The sequence below is a fragment of the Centruroides vittatus genome, unplaced genomic scaffold (assembly GCF_030686945.1).
Source record: "Centruroides vittatus isolate TY-2023 unplaced genomic scaffold, ASM3068694v2 contig_799, whole genome shotgun sequence".
NCBI classification, from domain to species: domain Eukaryota; kingdom Metazoa; phylum Arthropoda; class Arachnida; order Scorpiones; family Buthidae; genus Centruroides; species Centruroides vittatus.
The window spans coordinates 1,209,607-1,237,318 of record NW_027122516.1 but is presented as its reverse complement, the minus strand read 5'-3'; the positions used below and the strand labels follow the sequence as shown (position 1 = coordinate 1,237,318).

The following is a 27,712-nucleotide window of genomic DNA, read 5'->3' as shown; positions in this document are numbered from 1 at the left end:
ATGAAAATTGAGACCAGATATGGAAAGCTTAGGGCCTTAGGCCCCAATTTAATCACATATGACTTCCAATCCAGACCAGAAGTCATGTGATTTTTTAAATTAAAATAATAAAAAATTGCAGCCTAGCATTGTGATGTTGTAACAATAATATACAACTAGTTTAGGTTTAGTTTTACACTTGACAATGATCATGTTTTTTGTTTCATTGGCTAAGTGCAACACCATTGTAAATCTGGTTCTCTCGTGGTCTGTACTCTAGACGAGCAGAATTTTCGTATCCTTAGAGTCCACTGTTTTATTGCATTCCATGTCAAAGTTCACGGGTGTTTTGTCGATATTTCCAATATTTGATAATGGAAATTGATGTTTCTCTTCAATCAAATGATAAATTGGTGAAAATTGGTAACTTAACTTTATGGTCAAGATCTGCTTGTAGTTTCTAAACAACTTTTGTTCTTTGTTGCATTACTAGAGTTTTTCGTGTTCATAAACTGGCAGTACCATTCTGAGATTGCTTTAAATTCTCTACTCTGCTTTATTTAATTTTCTTGATCACTTCAGGGCATGTATATTGATTATATTTCTTGTGACAATGCAGTTTCAGCATCTATTCTTAAAACAACTTTGTGAACACGTGTTGCCAACCAACTCAGGTTAGGAAGTGTTGTCAGTCAGACTTCAAAATCTCTGGCCATCTTCTTTATATTCCTAGTCTCTTACTATCTTTCTGGTTATATCAAACTTTACTGCAGAAGCATTACTCAATTCCTTTGCCATTTTAATCATTTTTAATTTAAAAAGCACTTCATACTTTCTTCATTTAGTTTGTTTCTTGATTTCGAATAATAAAATTTTAAAAACTTATTTAACAAATTGAAGTAATTCAAAGTTTTTAAGCTGGCTTTTAGAAAAACAGGAATCTTCCAGAACAGTTAATTACTTGAAACTTCTTACAACTGAAATAATGGCACAAATAACTATGAGATAGCTAATGGTCAAAGTAAATAAATCCAAAATATTTTTATATCTATCATCCAACCAGCATTACACTACAGTTAATATATTATCACTTATTGATATTCTATTTTCATTTCATTTCCCTGCACTAGATAATAAACATTAATATTAGTAAATGCAATGTACTATGAATTTTTACGGTTCGTAGCAATATTTTTTGCAGGGAATGAATTTATAGCTTCCTGTTCTTAACATGTGAAGATTTTCTATTCTGAAATTTGGACTTCATATTATATGCCAGCATACAAATATTAGCTTAGATGTCAAAGTATTTCAGAAATTAAAAGAAAGTAACTCTAGCAACAACATAGTAACTATTTAATAAAAAATAATACCATTTGGAAAACTGTAAAAACATATATCATAATGGAAATACATAGATATATAACAAAAATAATAAATAAATTACAACAAATGCAGAACTTAATGACTGTTAATGCATTATGTTTGCTTTGTTATATTTACTCTGTATAACCATATGCATTCAAAGGAAGTTGAAGATGTTAATGAAGTATCTTCAAAATTTTCAATCATTATTAAAAAAAATTGCTTAATCTTAATGAAAAGATAATATACCTTTATTTAAATCTTCCTCATGAAAATTTTGTGAATTAAATACATGATATGGTAGGAGTCTTCTACATGCTTCTTCATATGAAGTAAAAGGCTGTTTACAATTTGGACGAAGTACTCCATTATGATCACATCTTAACTGTTGCTGAAATCTAAATAAAATTATATAATAAATATTTGATATTTTAAAACAAATTTTTTAAATATAATTTTCGATATATATTAATAGGTAAAAAAAAAATGCTTTAATGGAGCATGAAAATTCAAAGAAACATGGAATAAAAATGTTCTAGAACTTTGAGCTTACTGCTCATCTTAGAAAATGCAACCGAACAAATTAATTCTGTTGTTATGGAAGCAATGACATCAACAACACAATGAAGAAAATTGTGTTCAAACAACTCAAAATTACAGAAAATAAAAATTAAACTTTAATTCAATGTTTGAATTTTCATACTACATTAAATACTTTTTTTATTCTATTAAAATATTTTTGTGGAGTTGAATTTTGTATTATAAAATACTTTATTATGGAACATATATATTTTTGGATTTAAATAAAAAATGTAGAATATGCAGTAGTTTTATATAAATAAACTATCATTTTCTTGAAAAAGGTCTAAAAATTTTCAATTATCTAAATACATTTAGACTTATATAATTCATTTTCAGAGAAAATTAGTCATTTATATATTCTAGTTTTTTGTATTATTTATATAAATTACATATTCCTGACTCAAGTGACTAGAAGAGAAATTTTAGACTTTCTAATAACTTCTTTGAATATGGTTTTTACATTGTTCCCGAGAGAGTAAACCAGTTTAATTGACATGAAATATAATACATATGTAAATTTATGCTTCTCTCAGTTTATTCCAATAGAATATATAAGCATAGTAAATTTTTCTTTGTAAGGTTTGTTTATTGTTTCATGTACTATATAAAATGTAAGGAATGTACACAAAATTGTTGTAACAAAATAAAATTCGATTTTGCTAATAAAATCTGATCAATTTGTTATAAGTTCTGATAAAGTAAGCATTCCTAGCACTTTCAAATTTGTAAAAACAAAGATGTAAGAAAAAATGAAACAAAATTAATGTGTAAGGAGTCGATTATTCTATTTATTTTGGGGTGTTTTATTTTGTTGAGGATAGACACCTCACCTGGGCAAAATTCAAAATTAACTCACCTTATGATGACAACTGCTGGCAGCAACTTATGGTGTCATCAACCCAGAAATGACATCTCAGGGGAGACTTCCACAAGAAGTTAAAAGAATGATCTCCCACCCCAAATTGTCACCAGAAATGCAATAAAAAATTATAAAACTACTTGTAAGGGAGATGACATGAATTAACAAGACTGATTACTAGAATGAATGAAGTGTTAACGAGTAAGTATGTAAATAGGGTCAAGTGGTAGTATGTTTCTAAATGCCACCCCAACCACACTATAAGGAGATGAATTGAAGAATGAAATGAGGTAGTGCTAAGGGTAGAATGAAATTGATGAAAGGGGCTTTCCAGTTCCAGTGACAGAATTTCTTGATGACAGTTAGACAAATTAGCAAGATTCATTGTGCTTTTTTGATATTTTTTCCCTATTTTGCTTGTCAGTTTTTGTGGAGATAATTCTAAGATAGTTGTAGCTTAATTTGTAAGTCCCCAATTGTCAGGAAAGTTTTGTATATATTTGTTTTGGTTTTTAATAAATTATCTTTATTTGCAAGTTATTCTCTAATGTTATTTTCTTGATTGTAATATATTCAGGCTTTTACTAGTAAACAGAATTTTTTGTATAGTAATTATTTTGGGTTTTGACATTAATAACAATTTGCATTCATTTTATTGTCCGTGCAAAGTCCAGGCCTGGCACTTTCAAACCCTTTGTTTATGTAATGCACCATTAGAATATTATCGAGGCTTTTGATTCGATTAGATAAGACGTTACAAATGTGTGTTGAATTTTTTGTAATGTTATTTGACTACTGAAGACATAAAATGTTTCATTTTCAACATTTTAATAATGTATGAAATATAATTTTGAAATTCATATTACTTTGGGTTAATAACTTAGAAGTTATAAAAATAAAACAATTGATACATACTGACTTGCTTTGGATACTGGAACTCCTATCCTATTTAATTTATTCTGAAAAATGAAATAAATTTTAATTTCAGCGATAATTCCAATAGCCAAAATGTAAGAATGTAGAAATTTATTTAAGTATTATTTTATAAATACGATTTCTATTGACTAAAATATTATATTTTGGAATAGATGAAAACTTATTACAGAAAAAAACAAGAGAGAAAAATAATGAAAATATTAAAATTACTTCACAGTAGGTTCTTGATTAAATAAAAATATATTATATGTAAATATCGGAAATTTACATCCTGATTGTATAAAAAATTACTCATTTCTGATTAATATCTTTGAATTAATTAATTACACAGAACTGATAAAAGTTTTACATTCAAACAGCTATCACAATTAATACAACTGATCACATAATCATTCAAAAACTGTGATAAATTAATCAGTACATCATTATGAATTTTTCGTTTCAGCAATATAACCATATATTGAATATTGACAGTTATCTTTCAGCTATTATGTATTTTAATTTCCTTGAAATCTTTTATCATCTTTTCTATCCTTGATTGCAATTACAGTTAATAATGAAATTAAATTTGGTTGTAATAACATCTACCTGAATTTGTATAACACCAGGAACTGTAAGAGTGCTAACTGAAGACTGCTGTTTTTGCTGCAATTGTTGATTTTGCTGTATTCTTAAAACAACTTGCTGAGTTTGCTAAAAAAAATTATAGATATTTATTAAGTTTTTAATAAAATAAATTATAATATAAGTATAAACTGACTTCATAACCAGATATATATATATATGTCTGCTGTGAATTCAATATACATATTATATAATATATATCAAACTCCTAATATAACTTGTATTATGTTAATAGTACAAGTATTTACAGAAAACTATGTTCGAAGATAAGCATCTTCTGCAGCTACACACTTTTACCAATGTTCATATCACTTATCAAAACAGTCTTGCATCCCTTTCAGCATTACCTCCTTAAATGTAATCATTGAAATATTTTTCATCTTTTCTGCTGATTTGAATCTGCAGCCTTCGGTGAAAACAAAAATCTGTGAGAATGAGGTCTGATGAGTAAGGAGGCTGACAGTAAAGTATCTGATGTTTTTCCACATATTCACTAACTAGGAGAGTGCTGGGATATTGTAGTAATGACAAACACAGCTTTTTGCTTGCCAAAGAGAGGTTGTTTTCATCTTACTGGAAGTAACTGAATGTCAATTTCCTATGTCTCTGTATATAGATATAGATACAGAACCACTTTATGTCATTCATACACTTGTGTACAGGACATCATGTCAGTATCATATACTTCTTTAATGTTCATTACCATATGTAAATTTAATGTTTTGGTAAAGGTTTTTCCAAGTTTGACACAGAATTAAAATGTTGATTTTCTGCTCATGATACATCATTTCAGAATTCCAATGGGACATAACTACATATTTCAGTACTTTGACACTTTTACACTAACTTGTGTTAAAGTATTATGTTCTTACTTTTTCAAATACAAGCATCTATCACACATTGATCCAGTACTGGACATATCTAAAAAAAATGTTCAAATGCACATGTGCTCATAATTACAGCCATTGCTAGGTAACATCAAAAGTTTGGTTTATTTGTTCTCTACTCTTCTCTAAACAGTAGAACCCAGATTATCTGAGATAATCTACATCAGATATGGATAGCCACAATCATTTTAAATTAAAAATTTTGAACATAGAAGCATATTATACAGCTAATACATAAAATAATTTTAAGAATAAAAATGTGTATTATTGTAGTTACATTTTAATATCAATGATTTGCTTCACATTGAAGTTAAATATTAAAAGGTAACAGAAACAAATCATTTTCTAACATGTGTTATTGTTTTAAACTTTCTTTTATGAATTACAGTGTAAGAAAAGTAGTGTATTCATTTATTAGTTAGTCTCAGATAACAGGATCTACTATATATCTATTATATATACAAACTATATTTCCTCAATTCTAATAAGCGTCATAAGTTCTGAATCAAGATATTCTTCATTTTTGGAGAGAAAATTTCTAAATAATCAATTTCATTTATTTATAAGTTTAGGTAACAATAAGTTATAAAAATAATACAGATTCCCCGTAACAAGTAATGTTTAGTAACATTATTTCCAAGCCCTTTTTCATATACAATAACTTTTAATTCTGTACCATAATACTGTTTTGAAAGATGATTTGAAGCATTAAAACTTTTAATTAATTGTTTGTAACCAGCAAACTCATTTGAACCGATATAACTTAAAGTAGTATAACTGGAAACATCTGTTACTGGCACATAACACATCACATGGTCCACTTGCAATGACTTACTATTGTTTTGGAATGTGAATGTAGATGTGATTAATTCTAAGATACACCTCTATTTTAGAACAAGCAGAAATGGGTAAAATAGTGTATGTTATAATCAAGAAAATACGGCATATATGAATTTTTAATATTATTTCCAGAAATACAGCTAATTATGATTCACAATTATTGTAAGAAAAACATGTTTATAACAGTCAGCACAGTGAAAGAGTAGACACAGGTCAGTCTGATAGGGAAGAGTGTATGTCAGATGAAAGGGGTGAAAGAAAACATGTGGGAGTTGGTACATGGATCACAATAACAATGTTTGTAAAAAATAAAAAAATAAAATTATTTATGATAAAGATAGTATAAAAACGTTTAAAAATGTAAAAAACAAAACAACTGAAAGAGATCAGGGGCCGTATTCTGGTCACTTATCTCTCATCTCTTCTTTCACCAACAAATGATGTCAAAGCGAGAGATGAAATTCGTCTCTCATACACAGTGGCGATTCTGGTCGTTCGTAATGAACTCGTCTTTGTTGTTGACGTCACAATTCTATTCAGTTGATTATACATGTTTGGGTTATCTGCGTGTGCAACACGATACAGAATTTTAACCAATGAAATTGTAAAATTTTCAAAAATGCAGAGTACGTAATCATAAATCATGTGGCAAGGAAAGCACGTGTTCAAATAAAGCACGTAATTTCGATAGTTATGTTTTTTGTTTTATAATGTTTTTACAGATTGTAATGTCAATTTGTCTCTTAACAAATAAAAATTTTAATAACCTAAGTTAGAAAAGAGTGCATACTGAGATATTTTTTGAAATATTACCATCTAATTTCTCCTTAATTATCTAAAAAAGATTAACATCATATTCGCTAGTTCAGTAATTGATGTAGGATAATTAAAAAAAACAAAAGGAATCAGTGTAGGTACTGGAAAAAAATCAGAAGCGTTTTCTCTCTCGAAATATTTTTTCCCGAGATAGAGAACGTTCTCTAATACAATTGTACAGCACGAGTAGCATCGAGTCATCCATATTGGATATAACTAAATCGAGGCGAAAGACAAAAGACAACTATCCGCTCGTCTCTGATAAAAGAGAGAAACAAAGAGAGAAAAAGTTGTCCAGAATCGTGTTTAGAGAGGCGTGATGATCTCTCGAGATGTAAACAAATGATTAGCCAATCAGCGACTGGCTTGTGAGAGACGAGAGACAATGACCAGAATTGGGCCCCAGATCATGTCGACTTTCACACGTCCCCTTTATCTGACACAAATCCTTCCAGCTCAGGACTCGTGTCTACTCTTTTGCCATATCTGACTGTACTAATGATTAAAATAAACTTTAATTTTAAATTCTATAAAAAGTAACAATTATTAATATTTATTTATTCATTATTATTAAATTTAAATTTTATTTCATGTTAAATCTAACGTTATGTTTAAAAAATATAAATGACTTATTTTTTGAAATATTGTAAATTTGATTGCTTTCAATTAAACTTCATTTAAAGAAATTCAAATATTTTCAGATTACGTGTATCATAATTCATCTTCAAATGATCTTTTTTATAAACAAAATTTTTCAAATGTAAATCATTGCATTACAACAGAAAACAAAATAAAACAACAAAAAATAATAATAAATTCAAAGTATATAATAACCTGTTTTATAAACATTTATAAGCAATATAAATGAAAAAAATTTAATTACTAAATATATATTCATATTTAATTATAATTTTAAAAATATTAATATATAAATAGCTGCAATACATACAGGAAATTGTTGCTGATCGGCAGAAAAACTACGAAATTGATGTTGTATTCCTTGAACTGTATGGGCTTGACGAGTTGCTAATGTAAGTATCTGATTACCTACCTGTAAATTAATAAGTTCAATAAACTAAACTTTTTCAAAATGGAAAATTTTAAAATATTGTATATTTCTAATGGCAGAATAGTTGAAAATAAAGTTTCTGGTTTTTTTTATTTAATTATAACACTATATGTATATTAAATATAAATGCATTATTTCTTTAAAAAAAATAAAAATACAGTAGAGAGTCGAAAATTGGCACCCTGGTAATCGGAATCGCCCGATTATCGGCACGATTTTCAGTCGGACTGCGTCGTGCCGAATCGAACGTTTTTGATACTAAATTTACTTCTAAAGTATAATTTTCATGTTTTTATATTCTTCAATATATTTATTTTGTTTGTACAAAATAAAGAAATAATTTTTAACGATACGATAGCCTCAATTATTTTTAAAAAAATTTTCGTTATGCTTAAAATCGACGAAAATTCAATGCGAAGCGACATGCAACGGAGAAAAATTCAACAGGAAGCGACACGCAACGAAGAAAAATTTGAACATCGGACAGGTTAATATATTTTTTCGTACATAGACCGTAATCGGAACAAATCCCTAATCTGAACAACACCCAACTGATGCCGATTTTCGACTCTCTACTGTATTTATATTTATATAATAAAATGTTTATCTACAAATATCTTATAATATATTTATAACATTTATATAATACAACAGAAACCATTTATTGTAATCACACATTTAGTGTTATCAGAATAAGCACATCCCAAAACACACAAGTTAAAATACACTTATAAAACTTTGCATTTTGTATTCAGAGCTTCAATTATACTTATCATTATTAACTGCAAGTAAATAGATATTGTAATGTAGGGATAGTTTGCACCAATTTTTTCTGGTTTTTTTCTTTAGAAGCCTTTGCAGTCTCTTATATTGGAGTTCTAAATGTGTTCTATTGCACATGTACTAAGAAATATCTACTGAAACCAAATCTCATTATTGCAGCTTTCTTAATTTATTTTTTTTACAGAAAATGTGGTGTAAATAATCCTCATAGAGGGAGGATACTTTACACCACTTTAAATATTACATTGATAAAAAAAAAAAAGGTTAATGTTACCTATGGTTCCAAAATGGCGGCTCATCTCTGATTCCAGCAAATAGAAGAAAGGAAACAGTGGGGACACACGTTCTAACCTATTCTAATAATTTTGTTGGTAATAATTATGGTAATTTATTAGAATAGGTTAGGTTAGGTTAGAATGTGCGTCCACACTGTTTCCTTTCTTCTATTTGCTGGAATCAGAGACGGGCCGCCATTTTGGAACCATAGATAACATTAACCAAAAAAAACAAATGGACATAGAGCAATGTTTTCACTTGAGAATGTTACTTTAAACTGTACTCATGAAAGTAGACTATTTGAAATACGTGCAGTAATTTATTAACCGTATCTAAGTAACATATAAAAGAAATACAAAATGGGAAAATCACATAATTTAATCATGACTGATATACTTGCCTTAGAGGCACTGTAGACATTTTCTAGATACTTGACACCTTGTTTAGTTATAACTCTTTTGGATCCTAGGTCATTAGTTAGGTTAGTCTCATCATAATTCCAAATGTTTTCAGGGAGTACCCCTCCAAAGTTTATTTTAAATTTTCTATGTAATCTGTAAGTGTTTCCTTTTGTTATTGATACCCTAGCCTTCTTTATGTTTGCAGCAAAACGTAATGTTAATTGTGGTTTCATTTTTTATGGTATACAGAGACATTTTTGAATTATCCATGTTTTCTGATCTTTTTTGCACATCCATGCATTAATTACCACAGATAATCAGAAGTTCGATGTATTTTCACTGTACTCTTTGTGTCACTTCACATCTACCTCATATTTTTTGAAACGATAATCTCCTTCAGATTTTGTAGTAATCAAAATTAAATGTTTCCAAACTATCTTTACTTTTAATTTTATAAGAGTTTTGAAAATTATAATATTTTGTATAAATCTTTTCTATGTAAGTGGGGATATGTAAAATTGTCAATACACATAATGCAAGTGGAGTTTTTTGAAAAGATGAATTTTAACATATTTACATAAAAACAAGTGAATATATACTTACTCTGACTTGAGTTGGAACTGCTATATTTGTAACGGTACTTAAAGTTTCATTTGTGGAAGATGTTACAGAACATGGAGCAGGTGCAATAACTCTTAGTGGAATCTATAAAGAAAATAAAACAATATCATCATTAAAATTGAACAAACTGATTTAATTAACTGAATAATAATGCTGCATCAGTTATTTATTAAATAATGCATTTCTCAGACCTATATTTTTCATTTACAAATTTTTATTAATTTTAACAAGTAATTAAACTTAAATAAATTAGTGGTATTATATATAATTTCTGTCAATCTCTAATTTTTTGATGACTTTTGCAATGCCTTGCAACTGCTATCATGAATCAACTTAACAAGAAAACAGTAAATATTAAAATACTTGTACTTTGTTAGGAGAATTAATATTGAACAATTTATATAATAATTTTTATAATAAAAACACTGCTGGATTGAAATCCCTAGCCAGGTTGTGCAAATTGGGCAAGGATACAAATGAGTATGATGTATGTAAGTATGAAATTTTTCTTCATAAACCCGATTATTAAAGCCAAACGAACTGCCAAGTTATCAGGCTATAAGCTTGATGCCGCTATTAAAGGAGCCGAGGTGGACAAATCAAGAATACTAGACAGCAAAAGAAGCACTGCAACGCATCTTGAAAATGAACTAGAAATCTTTGAGGCTACAGGTGGAAAAAAAAAAAAAGAAACATAACAATTGTCTTCTCTTAAATGCATTAAAGACAATTCCACCCACATCAATTGAATTGGAAAGGGCATTCTCGGTAACAGGACTTTTCATTACTAAAATAAGAACTGAATTGAGTGATTGGAGTATTGACCATCTTTGCTTTTTAAAATCTTATTATAAAAATCCCGGGACAATGAGAAACCCTAATTCCAACAAAACCACATTATAATAATATTTAAATTATTAATTATTTAATAACATTTTAATTTCAGAATTGCATTATATCCTTTTATCATAACTAAGAACTAATATTACAAAATTCCAATCTGAAAAAAAAAACCTGTGGTTAAGTAATTTTCTTATCGTTTCAGTTTACCCAACACATTGAGAATAAGTTAACAGTTTGTTGTCAGACTCCTGTGGAGTGTCAAATATATTTTGTAAACAAATTTACTAGAAAGCAGTAATAGTATGTTTCTTTAAAAATTCTATAAATAAATTGAAAAAATTAAGTTTTCATTGATTTTACAATTACTGTTAAATACAATTTAATATCATCAGCACTTAAAATTTTCTAAAACAATTTTTTTATGTTTATTCAAGTCATTCTGTATTTAGGCAATCTAAAAGATGATTTCCAAAAAGCAAAAAAACATCTATAAATATGCATTTGTTTATATTTCTTCTCTTTTAAAGAATTTAAAAGCAGAGCTACATCTAGAAAATAGATATATGTTCCTTTATGTTTATAACATGATTATATTGAAATAAAATATACTTTTAAATGTGTGAAAGTGTTTTTAAAATATTGTTTAATCTTCATTGTGGGTAGAAAAGTAGCATTTGTCTAAAAGTGGCATGTATCCTTATAGCAGCCCTGCCCTTACAAAATCATGTTCACGTGAAACCATTAAATGCTGCCCATACTACGATTACCACCTGCAAATGGTCTCTTTCCACAATGTTCATAGAGCTGTATCAGTTTCTCACTCCCTCCAGATTCTAATCCAATGAAAATCATTCTGTACACTCCCACCTAAGAACTGGACAATTATGTTTATTTTTTGGACAAGTATAAAATGAATGGAATGACAAAGTCACAAATTTACAAGTTAAACCCAATGAATAAGCGATATTCTCAAATGACATAGTCTTAGTAGTTTTTGATATTTTTCATTAGTTGCATGACAATGTACATTCATATAAGGTGTATGAAAAAGCACAAGATATAATGTTGATATTCATTATCCAATCTGCTGAAACATTTCTTATGAATTATTTATTTATTTACTTCATTTTATTACACTAATGAAATGAAGCATTTCATATTACTTTGAAGTAAAAAACATTCCTGCCTTTTGAAGAATGCTTTATTTATGCCATCACAAAGCCATAATTTCCTTAGATTTATAATTAAAATTATTAACACCATCTATACTTACTGACTGAACTGGACCTTGTTTCAGTAGATTAACAAGACGTACATTCTGACTGGTAGAAGAATTTGGTTGTGACTGCACTGGAACTACTGATGTAGCGACAGATTGTAAGTGTAATTGTGATTGGGATATATTTCTATTTTCTGTTTCTATCTACAAAAATAAAATAAAATATTTTTTCTATATCAAAAATCTTTCATTTGATTTACTAAAATATTTGTCAAGTTATGAAAAAAAAACTTATTTATTTATTTATCTACTTTAATTTTTTATATAAGTTAAAATACATAAACAATAATTAAAAATAAATAAATAATAATAATAATACAGTGGCTCCTTGTTATATCACAGATTCAGATATATCACGTTTTTAGTCCTCCAAATATTAAAAGCACTCCAGTCGATAAATTTTAAATTATCAATTTCCATTGAATTTCTTTTTGCAACCAAATACCATATTTTATTTCTACCATTGTCCTTGAAACCATCACTGCAGGTGAAACGATAAATTCATCACGATCTAAACAAACAAAACAGGTGGACAGATGAATTATAATTTATGTTTCCTTTTGATATTAAAAGCTGTTTATTTATTGGTTTTAAGTACTGTGTCCTCATTTACAAGTTTCTGTGAACTGGAAATTTCACACTTTTGTGTTAATTTACGGTATTGCCTCAGTTCACATAAAGGTGTAAAATTTCATAATGAGTAAGAAAAAGATTTCCTTATTTCTGCAGAAAAGTTCTAAAATTTTTATACAGTAGTAACTTTATTTTGCTTTTTAGAGAATTTTTACTCTGTAATTTTATAAGTTTTGATATTCTGTTATATGTTCAATATTTATTTTTTAAATTTTCAATTACTGTATTTATAATTTCTATTGAAAAATATATTACAAGAATTTTTAATAAACAATTTATTATGAAATATAGTACTGTATAATAAAATCACAACTGATATTTTGTTTTTATATTGGCAGTATTTGTCTTTAAATGTCATTGTTAAAGAAAGAATAATGCAAAATGGGCATTCATGGTATCAATGTTTATGTAAATGTTACTTAATACAATATAACCACAAATAAAATTCAGTATTGAAAAACTAAACTTATTTTATATCAGAAACACTTGCTGATGAAAGAACAGAGGATAGATGTTCCATAGCATGTATAATCTGTTTAGTAAAAGCCCAGAATTTTTAGTACTCAAATATATTGTGCTTTTTCTTTGTTTCCTGAAAAGCATGATATAATGAGGGGCTATTGTATATTTTTAATGCATTTACTAATACAGTAGAATCCTCATTAACCAAGGTTCCACATTACTGAAGGTGATGTGAATGTGACCTGTTATGTGAATCCATTACTTTTTTATAATTCATAAAAACTTTGCTGTAATTGCTCCAAGCATGTAAATACTGCTTAATTCAACTGTACCACAAACTGGATGGCCAAGGCAGTTAAGACATCAGCCTATTACCTCTGGGAGACCGGGGATTGAATCTGAGCAGTCAAAAAACCCAAGAAAGTTTTCAAGGGTGGTCTGTCCCAGATATGTCAAGGCCCTGTGTCTTTCACCACCTGGTCACTCCCCATTGTGAATTTGGCTGAACCCATAAGCCTGAAAAAAGACTCTCTTAGAACCTACAAAGTGGACAGAATAGAAGAAATAACCTCAACTATACTGAGTAAGTAGCTGATGCTAAAATGCTGTTTGGAACATCAGTGAAATCATGCTTGATGTTCCAAATGCCTTTGCCAAACTTCTAGGCTTACAGGAAGGCGGTGTTGAACATCCAAGCGTTTGCATTTTCCTGATAAAAACATCATCCACAACCTCTCTAATGCATAGATTTCAAGCTAACTTCTGGCCAGTGACTTCTTGCAAAGAACATTTTCAAAAATTCATAAAATTCACTGAATGGCAATTTTAAGATTAATTAAAAATCAATAATTGACATTTCTTAAACTCTGTTCTGTGAATACTGTCAGGCAAATACATTTTTACTCTTAAAACTATTGTACACATTAATTGTATAATAAATGATCAAAATGTTCTACCTGTTACCGGTGTGACTTCTCAACGAAATCAACAACAATAGTTCGTTATAATACCAATGCCAATATAATAAATGATGTAAAAAAAATACTATTTTTATATGATTAAACTCATAAAGGCATAAAAAGCATTACCATATTAATCTTTTATATTTGTAATTTTTGATCTGAAATGATGTGGGTAGGGATATCAATCAAAGTCTTCAAAGCTTCAAAAATTTTGGCATTTTTAGGCTTCAAAACTTCAGGAAAAAATAAACCAATATTACAAAGATTTTGATTAATATTCAAACAATAGTAAAAGTAAACTTCAAAGCAGATTTTCAATTTTCTTCATAACTATATTACATTCTTGATTGAGTGGACATCTGATAAACATGGAACTTCAAAATAGGAAGTTATCAAATGTAAAAATTCTCAACCAAAAACAACAAAGCATTGTTGGATTTCTTCAAAAGGAGACATTATCTGAAATACTTGTGTCAAGTGGTGCAAGTTGGGAGTCAAACTGATATGTTCAGATACTGTTCATTGTTGATACCACTCCGTTTGTTGATGTTCATACTAAAGGCCAATTCATCTTTAAACAAAGACACATTTTCTTTTCATTTTACATCATAATAAGCCATTATGTTCTTAGTCACAGTAACTAGACTTTTGGGTACTTCATATCCTTTGGTCCTTGCAAAGCTGTTCATCAAACAGGATTTTGGAATGTGTTTTGAAGAGATACCATCTTCAACTGCAGTTGTGAGAAATTGTGCATCTCTCAAAAGATGCTACTGGTCAGCTCATTGTTGAAGCCATTAACTCAAACTTTATGATTTCAGAATTGATTCAAAGAAAATATTTGGAGTCACACATAATGCTGGTTCAAACATGCAATCTTTTTCTTCCATCATAAGCAATTATTCCAATTGGAAGGAACAGCTTTGCTACAATCATTGGATTCACTTGGCAACAAAATGTCTTTTCTCAAAAAATTATGCTACCATTTGGTATGATTGATTTCAATGTTGAACCATCGAGCTGTTCACATTTGACTTTTTTCAATGAGAACTTGGACAATAAAGACAAAGATGACCAAGAAAGGCGAGAACAATCTGCTGATAAACAAACAGATATCATGTCAGAGTCTGAAGAAGATGGATAAATAGTATAAACTGTGTTGACTGAAGATATATATTCATACCATGATGACCTCTTCAAGGTTATTGAATGATGTCACAAATTGATCAAAATTTTTGAATAAAGAAACTAAAGCAAATTCTAAAAAACTTTTCGCTTGAAATCATTGAAAAAAAAATCTGAAACTTTTTCTTGATTGCAATATGCATTGGAATTCATTGGTACTGATGTTTGAGTGGATTATTTTATTGGAAAAGCCAACCAAATTTGCTTTACTTGAGCTGGAAAAGCTGGAGCAATTCACCAAACAAAATTTTGCATGTATTAGGGAGTTGACTTCTTTGCTCAAATCAATTGAGATTGACAACAAGGCACTAAGTTCAAGCAGATTGAAAAGATTGACTCACATCTAAATCACAAATTAATTGATAGTCTTTCCAAGAACATTTCAAAGCATCAGGATATGTTGCTTGTTTCATCACTGTACTATTTGGAACACTTTAAATTACCAACACAAATACATTATCTATTGCAATGTTCAACAGAAGATAGTTATTTGTTTTTTGGATCAGCTTTATGCTCATTTGTTTTCTTCTGATATTAAATCCTTATTAAAAGATCTTTCTTTAAGCACTCAACTTGAAGAATCAATTGATGCAACACCAATTGTAATGTTGACTCAAAGGTGCAGGGCACCCAGCGAGACTAAAACTAATTTCATGTAAGAATTAAAGTCTTCCATTTACTTTGTTACAACTCCTTCAGAAAAAGGCAGTTTTTGTTTGGTTTTAAAAGAAATTAAAATGTCAGTATCAGCAGGTAAATGCAATGAAAATGTAGAGAAACTTTACTTGATGCTCAAAACCATCAATCGTATATCAAGCAATAGTGAAAGGGTTTTAAATCTTCAAAGTTTTGAAAATTATGTTTCAAAACTTTGAGGATTTAAAAAGCTGAAGATTTGTTAAAGTTCAGACTAGCTACTGCTTAAGATGCTGCTCTGCAGCACTACAGAAAATCTTCAACATAAGGCTTGCTTGCATTTCTCTTTAGTACAACACAGAAGCTAAAGGACAGCAAGATTGAGACTTTTCCACAGTGCTTAACAGTACTGCGGGGCAGCATCTTAAGGGGTAACTAGTTTGAACTTTAACCCTAGTGCTATCTAGGGTTAAAGTTAAAACTAGTTACCCCTTAAAATGCTGCCTAACAGTACTATCAAGAAAACAACTAACATATGCAGATATAATGAAAAAAATACCAAATCCAAGCTTGACAACAAAATGCATCAACAAAGTAATGGCTAATAGCGAGGGAACTGAAGGAGGTCCCGCCCTGATCTTATACCCAAACACCCAAGAGGAAGTGGATGTTGACATGAAAAACATCACAAAGGATATTATGAGAAAAATTGAACCTAGCAGATTGAAAATTAATGTAAGAGCCATCTGCCAGGTAAAAGGCGACGGGATATGTTTTAGAAATTAAATCTATTACACGCCTTTAAAGTATCCAGCATACTGTTAAATTATCATAAGAACGTTTTTGATCACTTTTAGAGATCTTCTTCAGTTACCCACTAAAAAGAACGAACAAAATTCGAATTAATGGATATGTTTTAGGGTGGAAAATTGGAGAGAAGGAGGAAACGCTGAAACAAGCAATAAAAGAAATCAAAGATATACAGCCAAATATTAAATATAAGATTTCTGAAGGACAGAAACCGAAAATGATCCTAGTCAATGTTCCTAACTTTATTGAAACAGACCAGGTCTTAAACATCCTATACAAACAGAACCAAACATTGCAAAACATTGACAAAGAGGAGTTCAATATAATGTAATTCAATATAATGTAAGAGGTAAAGTGAAAGAGAACTGCCGCCATCTGATACTTAGTGTTACCTCAAAAATTAGAAAGGAATTAATTAGCCTGAAACTCACAGCACTTTCATGGGCCCAAGTAAAGATAGACGATTTCCTGCCAACAGTTAGGTGCTACAACTGTTGTGGCTACCAACATTTTGCACGAGAATGCACAAAGAAACAAACATGTAGCCATTGTGCAAACGAACACAGTTTCCATGAATGTGAAAAAACAGGTAAACCAACATGCACCAACTGTGTACAGGAAAACAGAAAGTTACCGAAAGACAAGAAACTTAGAATTGACCATAATGCATTCAGTTTACAATGTCCCACGACTCAAAAAATCAGGTATCTACTCATACACCAAACCAACTATGGACCTTAATACAAACAGTAACTTCAATCAGAGTAGCAGCGAAAGCAACGCAAATAAGACACATCTTAGAATACTACAAATTAATACCCAAAGATGTAGAGCAGCGACATCCTTGACAGTCAAGATGGCCAATGATTTGAACATAAGCTTAATCACTGTACAGGAACCATATACAAAAAGTAAGAAAATTGTGGGATATGATGGATGGAGGGTAATGACCATAGGCAATGAGATAAAGCCAAAATGTGGGATCATTGTTAGAGAAGAAAATCTGGACACTGCGATAATACCCCACCTTACATCACAACGAATAACGACAATAGTACTGCATCAGGAACCACAGCTCTATATTCTTAGTTTGTACTTCACACCAGAGGATGAGGATAGTGAATGTATCGAAGAACTAGAAAAAGTAATTGAGCAAATTAACAGACAACTACCTTCTAATAGGTGACGCTAATGCTAAATCTCCCAATTGGTTCCACCCAAGAGAGGACAATAGAGGTCGACTAATCAACAGCCTGATGGACAGCCGGGACTTATACTCCGCCAATATAACGACTCACTCCACTTTCTTTACAGTCCATGCTGAGGGCTGGAGTGATATCTTCCTAGCCCCGATCGGTATGAGCAGTAAAATCACTACCTGCAAAACACTTCTCCAAGATTCTGTGAGTGATCATAGATACATTTATGCAGAAATTATTAGGACTGACAAGACTACAGGAAATTACTGATATATTAAGAAAACAAATTGGGACCTATACAAAAACCTCTTCGCAACCTACTGGAGAAATTACAAATTCCAAGAAATTGACAATGAAGAAAAAATGAACAAATATGCGGAACACATCATAAATGCTATGCAAGCAGCGGCTAGACAGTCAACCAGTATTAATAGAACGGAACAGAAAAGAACTATTTGGTGGACACACAGTCTAACAAAACAAAAGAAAATTGTAAGAAAGCTTAGGAAGAAAATTGCACGAGCCACTGATGAAGAAATGAGAAATATGCACAGAAACGAGTATAGGAAAGCCCTAAAAACATACAAAAAAAACATAAACAACACTTGCACAAGAGCCTGGAAGGAATTTTGCGGAAAAGAACTGAAGCGAACACCATGGGATGTACCGTACAGAGTGGTATTCAATAAAAAGAGAAAGTGTCAGATCCCAAATATAACTAAAGAAAATGGAAATAACTCGGAATTAAAAATCACAGAAAACATTAAAAGAATATTACAATACCACTTTCCACCAGATGACGAAACTAACGACTTAGAAATACACAGGGAAATGAGGAGGACAGCACAGAATCAATCCTCACAAGATCAAGACGAGCCTTTCACATTTCAAGAAGTTCAGGGAGCTATCCTCTCCTTGGCTAACAAGAAGTCCCCGGGTGTGGACGGTTTGACAGCAGAGTTAGTGAAAGCCGCCTTCAAAGAAGTACTCATGGCTTTTGTCTATTTATATAACGAAATTCTAAGAACGGGATTTTTCCCGAACGCACGAAAAATCACAAGTATTAAGCTAATTCCCAAAAATGGAAATGCCAGTGACCCAAAAGATTTCCACCCAATTAGTTTGCTTCCAGTTGCAGGTAAAGTTCTGGACGGACTTATCATCAAAAGGATAAATTGGCATCTTAACAAAATTAAAAGAAACAGTAGTAAACAATATGGATTTAAACCAGGCACATCGACAATACATGCCATCTTAAATGTCACTGACTTTATCTTCAAATCTTGGGAACGAGGCTGTCACGTCATGATGATAAGAATAGACTTCCGCAAGGCCTTCGATCATCTGTGGTGGACAAAGATAATAAATCGTCTAATAGCAACAAAATGCTCAAATAACATAACAAATTTAATAAAAAGCTACCTCTCTAATAGGAAGGCAGGTCTTTATACAAATAATATCAGAGTGGAAACAAATGTCACAAGAGGATGTCCACAGGGGTCCAGATGTGGACCCGGACTTTGGAATCTGGTCCTAGACGACCTTCTTGAACAACACGAGGACACAGAAGAAATAAAATTACAGGCATACGCGGATGATACCCTGGTTTTAGTGGCACACAAAAATTGCAACCGTGTGGCAGATATTGCAAATAAAACGTTGTCAAAAATTGGAGATTGGAGTAAAGTACACAAACTACCAATCAATCATGGGAAATGCGAGGCAATAGTTTTTACAAGGAAAAATAAAAGAGAGCAGTTGAAAAGAGCAATTAGGGTGAAAATAAATGGCCAAACTATTCGCAATGTACAACAAATGAAATATCTTGGCATTCACTTTGACAGAAGTCTAAACTGGCAGTTCCATGTGAATCAAACCTGTAACAAGGCCATTGAGAAAACCAACCTTTTAAACAGTACAACTAAGAATACCTGGGGTCTAAACCCAAAACATACAAAAATGATATACCTACAAGCTATCAAACCAGCTGCACTTTATGGGATGCAGGTATGGGAAACAGCATTAAAAAAGGTTCACATAAAAAGAAAATTACTTTCACTTCAAAGAAGATCAGCCATTAGGATCTGCAGGGCATACCGAACAGCACCGACAGATGCCCTGCTGGTTATAGCCAATCTAACACCGATACATCTGAAGGCCAAACAAACAACATGGAATTGGTTCTTGCTAAACAAAAACTTCACAAATGACTTGGCAGATGAATGGTGGACACAGGTGGCCAGGGAAATATGAAGGATTGCAAAGGAACTTCTGGGAGAAACAAAGTCAGTTAGGAAAATAGAGAAGGAGGTACGGTAGTGAAATGAAAAAGTAAAGAAAGGTATAAGAGAGAAGAAAGATGCTTTTAAAAGTTGGCAGGATGAGAAAGGAGATGATAGAAGGGAAGAGAAAAGAAATATCTATGTGCAGATAAAAAGAAGGCAAAGACAGCGGTTGCCATAGCTAAGGCCCAAGCCCAAGACAAAATGTATAGATCACTCATAGGAAAAGAAGGTAGAAAAGTCATATATAGACTTGTGAAAATGAGAGACAGAGAGAGTAAAGATATGACCTATATCAAGTGTATAAAGGACACAAATGGCAGAGTGCTAACTGAAAATGAAGAAATTAAGGCCCTTTAAAAACATACTTTAAAGACCTTATGAACATGGAGAATGACAGACAAACTAATACTGAAAATGTAGAGCCAAATATTGGCCTAGTAGGCATAATAGAGAAATGGGAGGTAAAGCTGGCATTGAGTAAAATAAAAAATGGGAAATCAGTGGGCCCGGATCAGATACTAATAAAGGTATGGAAAGTCCTAGGAGAGGAGGGAAGAGACTGGTTAACAGAGTTGTTTAACAAAGTATTGTTAGAGGGAACTATACCTAATGAATGGAAAAGCTATTTAGTACCCATCTTTAAGGAAAAAGGGGATGTGCAGGAATGTAATAATTATAGGGGGATAAAACTATTGGCTCACACAATGAAACTTTTTGTAAAGGTAATTGAACGGAGGATTAGAGAGGAAACTAGTGTCACTGAAGGCCAATTTGGATTTATGCCTAGGAGAAGTACTACGGACGCCATATTCGTGGTGAGACAGGTGATGGAAAAGTACTGATCCGTGAGGAGAAACCTGCATATGGTGTTCATAGACTTGGAAAAAGCATATGACAGAACCCTGAGAGAAGTCCTTTGGTGGTGCCTTAGGAAGAAAGGTGTGCCGCTTTAGTACATTGCAACAATTGAAGATATGTACTATAGAGCCAGTACGCAGGCTACAACTGCAGTCAGATTGACAGACATGTTTGGGCTTACATCAAGGGTCAGCACTCAGTCCACATACCTCTTCCTATTTGTTATGGATGCAATGACATCTGCTTTACAAGAGGATGTACCCTGGTGTGTGCTGTTTGCAGATAACATAGTCCTCATTGATGAGGGCAGGAAAGAACTACAGAGACAGCTAAACAAATGGCAGCACATGCTGGAAAATGAGGGCCTAAAAATCAGCCAAACCGAGACGGAGTACACGTTTTGTAATTTCAACGGTGTCCCTGGTACTGGTACGTTAAAACTAAATGGAATACCATTGCTGGAAAGTACTGAATTCCATTATCTGGGATCTCTGCTGCAGAACGATAGCAACATTGATAGGGAGGTTACTAGGAGGATCAATGCAGGGTGGTTAAAGTAGAAACAGGTGACAGGAATAACTTGTGACAAATGCATGCCACTTAAAATAAGAGGGCTAATATATAAAACTGTCATCAGACCCGTGCTTATGCATGGGTGCGAGTGCTGGTTGATGACAGCCACTGAAGAGAAGCAATTGCATGTGGCAGAGATGCGAATGCTGAAATGGATGTGCAGGGTTACGAGGATGGATAGGATTAGAAATGACTACATCAGAGGAAGTTTAAAGGTAGCACCTATCTCAGAAAAAATAAAAAGCCACAGACTGACATGGTTTGAACATGTGGTGAGAAGGAATGAGGAACATGTAACAAAAAAGGCACTAAATATAAAAGTACAGGGATATAGAGTCTAGAAGAAAGACTTAAGAAGAGATGGATTGAATGTGTAAAAAAGGATATGCTGGACTGTGGAGTGGATGAAGAAACAATTAGGGATAGCCAATGTGGCGTGAATTGACATTCCAAGCTGACCCCAAATAATTTAGAATATAGGCCAGGACGAAGAAGATTTAATTTTAAAATGGTTGCACCATTAACTTCTACTCTGATCATTTCCTGTATTCTTCTATTTATAATCTTGAATTACCTAACAAAATAAACATCTAGACCACTGCACTACCAGCACCATTTTTCTAAATGAATTACATTAGAATGTTTTAGCATCCTAGTTTTCATAAACAGCTGAACCTTACAGATAAAAAATATGGATCTTCTTATTTTTTCCAATATCAAATGATATATATTTTATTAAAATGTAAGACTGACATAAAAAAAGCATTCCTTGTTAGATCCCAGAAAAATAAAGTTTGGGTGCTTTCATTGTCCTCACTATTGACAGCCACTTACATTTATCCATCACCTGTTGTGGTCTTAATCTTTGTTTTCTTGATGTTAAGCCATAGTCCCATGTTTTTGATCTTTTTTTTGTACTTTTGAGATCATTTGTTGAGGTATTATTCTGTTTGATCAAGCAGGGTTAGTGCATAGTGCAAGTTGCTGATGGTTCTGCTGTCCCTACTGATACAAATTTATTTTGCATCTAGCTTGTGCATAATAGATTCAGCATACAAGTTAAAGAGGAAGGTTGGTGCAGAAACTTGAACGTTGAGATGAATTTTCTATATACAGTAGAGCGTCGTTTATCCGAAAGCCGATAAACCAAAACGTCGGTTAACCGAAAGCTTTCCAGTCAGATTGTGTTGTGCTGAATCGAACGTTTTTGATACTAGATTAACTTCTAAAGTATCATTTTTTTGTTTTTATATTTTTCAATATATTTATTTTGTTTGTACAAAATAAAGAAATAATTTTTAACGATACAATAGGCACAATTATTATTATAAAAATTCTCATTAGGCTTAAAATCGACGAAAATTCAACGTGAAGCAACATGCAATGACGAAAAATTTCAACATGGGATAGTTAATATATTTTTTCGTACATAATTGGTTATCTGAAAAATAAGTTATCCGAATAACCCCAGTCCCCAATTGATTCAAATAAATGATGCTCTACTGTATACAGATGACCATCACTCTGTTGTTGGTAGTGTCAAAACTTTCCACTGCTTTTGCTAATTTTTTGCATGGATAGCATTTTTTAAATGCTATCCATTTTGTCATGGCCAGAGCAGTAAAGTATAAAATAGGTTGAGTGAAAAAGCTGTCACCAATCCAATGTAATTTGCTTATTCTGAGGACATCAGCATTAAGCCTTGTCATTTCATACTTGACAATTCTTTCTTACACGAAAAACCTTGACGATCCAGTGTTTTTATATACAACTGCTAACGTTTTCAACCCCTTCGGGGTCTTCATCAGGCACAGCACAAAGGTAGTTTCAAATGCCCGTGAATGGAACCAAGAAACCAAAGCGAGTTCTATTCCAATTTTTGAAATCAAAGAAATTGGAAGATAAAAAATGTTAGCAGTTGTATATAAAAACACTGGATCGTCAAGGTTTTTCGTGTAAGAAAGAATTAAGTTTCATCCAGTCTACAGGAAGAAGTATAGTTGTTATACTTGACAATATTGTCTTCTTTGATTAATGCCCTAAACATTCCACATTCCAATCTTATAAAAATTTGTGAAGTGCAAATTGTTTCTTTGTTGGTAATGTCAGCTGATAAAATTACTGAGATTTGCCCTATCTGTGTCATAAATATCTCAACTACTCAAAACAGGTTGTTGTTCTACCTCAGCACATCCAGTTCGGGGACTCTACCTTCCAATACAGTAATACCTCAACTTACGTGAACCCGGAGTTACGCGATTTTCAAATCTCGTCGATTCGTCTTTTGTTTGAGTGCCACGCAACTCTTGATTACTCACTCCCCCACACTAATATTGTTCAGCTTACATGTTTGGACATGTCGTGCGGAATTGACGAATAGCTACAATTTATTTTGTGTTATTTATTTCTGTGTTTGTTATATCTACGGAGACTTTAGAGACTCCACTATGTCATCCAAACGAAATAGAAGTGATTCCTCTGCATCAAACAAGAAAAGAAAAACTTTATATTTGGAATGTAAAGTTAACATTATTAAAGACTTCAATACAAAAATGAAAATTTGTGAATTAGCAAAGAAGTTTGATCTATCAGAATCGACGGTCAGAACAATTATAAAAGGTAAAGAAAAAAATTCTTGAAGCTGTGAAAACTTGACAGAAGACCTCAGTTCAATTGAAAAGGGGTTACAAATTTTAGGAAATATAGACTCCAACGAAGAGTGCATTTCTTCTACAAAATGAGAAACAAAAAAATTATTAGCCCGCTACAAGAAAGTTTTGCAGGAGGAAAAAAAAATCTTTCAGTCGTCAGACCAATTTGTTAGATTTTATGAAGCCTTCTACATCAAAATAACTTCGGTTTACGATTTTAATAATATAATTTGTTATACATATGTATTATCTACAATTTTATTAAACATTTTTTTCTAAATTATTGTTTTCTTTTGTCTCCGGCCCCAATTAATTAAAAATAATTTGTATGTATTTATATGCGAAATTATACCCCAACTTACATGAATTTGACTTACGCGGTTATCGCTTGGTCCCACCTATTGCGTAAGTTCAAGGTATTACTGTACTACATTTGGAACATTTTCAAGAAAGTCTATGAAATCTTCTAATGAAGCTTTTTATGAAACAGGCCACCAAGTCTTTCTCTAACCCTCCCCATTTATTCAAGCTTGAAACAGGCTGATAGTTCGCCTTCAAAACCATAGTTTATATGGTTTTACAGGCATTAACTTGTATAACTCTATAGTTTTTTTTAATAATTGTATTGTAGTGATATAATTTAGTTGTTTTAAAACCATATAAATCTTTGGTAACTTTTAAAACCATATAAAATATGATTTTAAAGTAAGTAAAAATTATTAAGTGGCATTATTATGTAGAAAATCTAGTTGCCAGAAAATAAAAAACAATTATAAATTCAAAATTTCCAGCAGACTATAATTAATGTTTTAAATTTAAAATTTAAATTATTATAATTTCAAATATGATAGAATAAGAATTTGAGTTGAATTTAAGCTAATAACAAGACTATCTAATTATTGATTGCAGCTTAGTTTGGTCATATTCTAGTTATTAATCTAGCAAAATTTGATTACGTAATTTAAATTTGTATTTACTTACTTGTTGATTTGGCACATTCAGCTGAATGTTTTGACTTGGAACTACTGTAGCTTGTATTGTACCTATATTGCTAGCGGGAAGTCCTTGTGAGATATCATGAGTAATTTTAGTTGGAATTCCATTAGATTGTAAATTACTAGTTAAAGTTGATACAGGTGCTGAATTATCTGCAACAGTATCCATAGATGAAGTAGCAATTATATGAGATGTTTGTCCAGAATTAACACTTGGTAAAGAACTATTTTGAGAAGTTGCAACTTGTACTCCTACTATAACATGATTTATTCTTGATGATGGTACTACATTATCCAAAGATGAGTTTGAATTTACAATGGGCATACATGAATCCTGAAATATAGTTTCTTGCGTAGATAAAGTCGTTGCCGGTTGAGTAGTGAACTGAGCACTTGTAATTGGAACAATTCCATCACTTATATTTTGTACAGTTAAAGGAATTAATGGTGATATGGTTGGAGTTGTTGTAATAGTGGAAGTGACAGTTGTTGGAGTACATATACTTCCAGCTAAATTCAAAGATGTCATATCAACTGCAGGAGCAGCATTTAGCCTTGCCAGCAAGGCTGAATGATTCTGCGTAGTACTAGTCATAAAGCCTGCACTCGTAGTTGCTGTACTGATAAATGGTGATACTGTTACTGTGCTCGTCTGAATGTCTAGACCCTGAGCTTGCCCTTGAGGAACATTTGAAGACGACAAATTATGTGACTGTAAAATCACACTTCCATCATGGGCTAAGGTTAGCTTAACTTGAGGCACTGTCTGATTTGGCTGAAAAAAATTTAACAGCAACAATTTATATTTATTCTCATTAACAAATATGAAAAACTATTAGAAAATAACATTTTGTAAAATACAATAATAAATTAGATTTAGAGTATAAACTAAGCTGAAAATTATAAACCTATTAGAAATATACAATTATACTCCTACTAAATAATAAACTCATAACTGAACAATTTTGCACCTTTAAATGATGATTAAATACATTTGGTTTCAGTGCAATATACATATTCAATTAGAGACAAAAGTTTTTAGTTTATTTTTGTTAAGAAATGACTCTTAAAATTTTCCAAATGAAATTTCTTACAATCCTATCAACAAACCATAGTTTATACATTGAAAAACTAAGAAATATAGCAATTATATTCAGCCTAATATCACTATTAAGTACCACAGAATATCATCTTTGTTTCATAAAATAATAAGTTAGATTAGTATATATTATATCACAAATCTGACTGATATCTTTATCATTTTTAAAAGTTAACTTACAAATTTGATTTTTAAAACTGTTTAAAAGTATTAATAAACTATTTATTGTTGTTGGATAAATCATATTTATACTAAATAAACAATACTGTCTTTCTGTGTTAAAATTCTTTAATGATAGTACAATAAACACAACTAATAGTTACAAAGCTTCCCTTTTACTACATTTTACTACACTCAAACCTGTTTTTGTGCGGTCTTCTTTTGTGCAATTTTTTTTGTGCGGTATACGAATTTCAATCAAATTGGTATACCGCACAAAAAAAGACTGCACAAAAACAGGTTTGAGTGTATTGCAATTAGCCAACTAAAAGTATTACATCACCCCAATTGTATTAACTAACATACCATTATTTAAATTTATATTATTCTTGTTCCATAATTTCAAAATGTTCTATAAATTTCCTTTTATAATTGTTCATTTCCTTATGTAATATTTTAATGATCTGTTTAGCAATATCACAGGTGTTTTCTTCAATGTGTAAATATAGGGGTGAATTCTCATGCTTAAGTTTTATTGTCGCTTTCATGTTCTTTTAACCTACATTCAAAAAACCCTTCCTGTTTGCCCTACACATTTTTTTGTTTTTACACAAATATGGAATAGTGTAGACCAGTGGCGTGCAGTGACATTTGATGATGGGGAAGCTATGTTTCCATACAAATTTTAAACAAATAGTGGAAATGACGAAAATAAACAATTTATTTATTTTAATTCTAAAATTGATACATTGACATGAAATGAAGATATAAGAACTTGGTTTCATTATTTTTTTATAAGCTAACTCTATTTGGCAATTTTTTCCGCAAAGTCTTTATTTACTTTATCATAAAATTCACTTGTCGTTGATTTCATCAAAGTATTTAAAAGCTGTTTTTCTATTGAAAGCAACACTAGTGATGACAATCTTTCCTCTGACTGAATGTTCCTTGCAAATGTATGAATTCGCTTCATGGTTGAAAAACTGCACTCAACAGATGCACTCATAGATGGTATCATAAAAATTAATATTAAGTCATATAATTC

At 31.1% G+C, this 27,712-nt stretch overlaps 1 protein-coding gene across 3 annotated transcripts in view; it reads right to left on the bottom strand.

The window, feature by feature from the left end:
* The window catches only part of LOC136981892 (uncharacterized), a 79,992-nt gene that overhangs the window by 10,561 nt on the left and 41,719 nt on the right, over positions 1–27,712 (bottom strand). For all 3 annotated transcript variants that reach the window (XM_067278269.1, XM_067278268.1, XM_067278267.1), the window contains exons 6-12: positions 25,396–26,184; positions 12,155–12,304; positions 10,021–10,122; positions 7,838–7,939; positions 4,310–4,414; positions 3,701–3,744; positions 1,594–1,742 (exon numbers count right to left, since the gene is read on the bottom strand). In XM_067278269.1, coding sequence (XP_067134370.1) covers positions 1,594–1,742; positions 3,701–3,744; positions 4,310–4,414; positions 7,838–7,939; positions 10,021–10,122; positions 12,155–12,304; positions 25,396–26,184 — 1,441 coding nt within the window. The remainder of the gene's footprint in view (positions 1–1,593; positions 1,743–3,700; positions 3,745–4,309; positions 4,415–7,837; positions 7,940–10,020; positions 10,123–12,154; positions 12,305–25,395; positions 26,185–27,712) is intronic.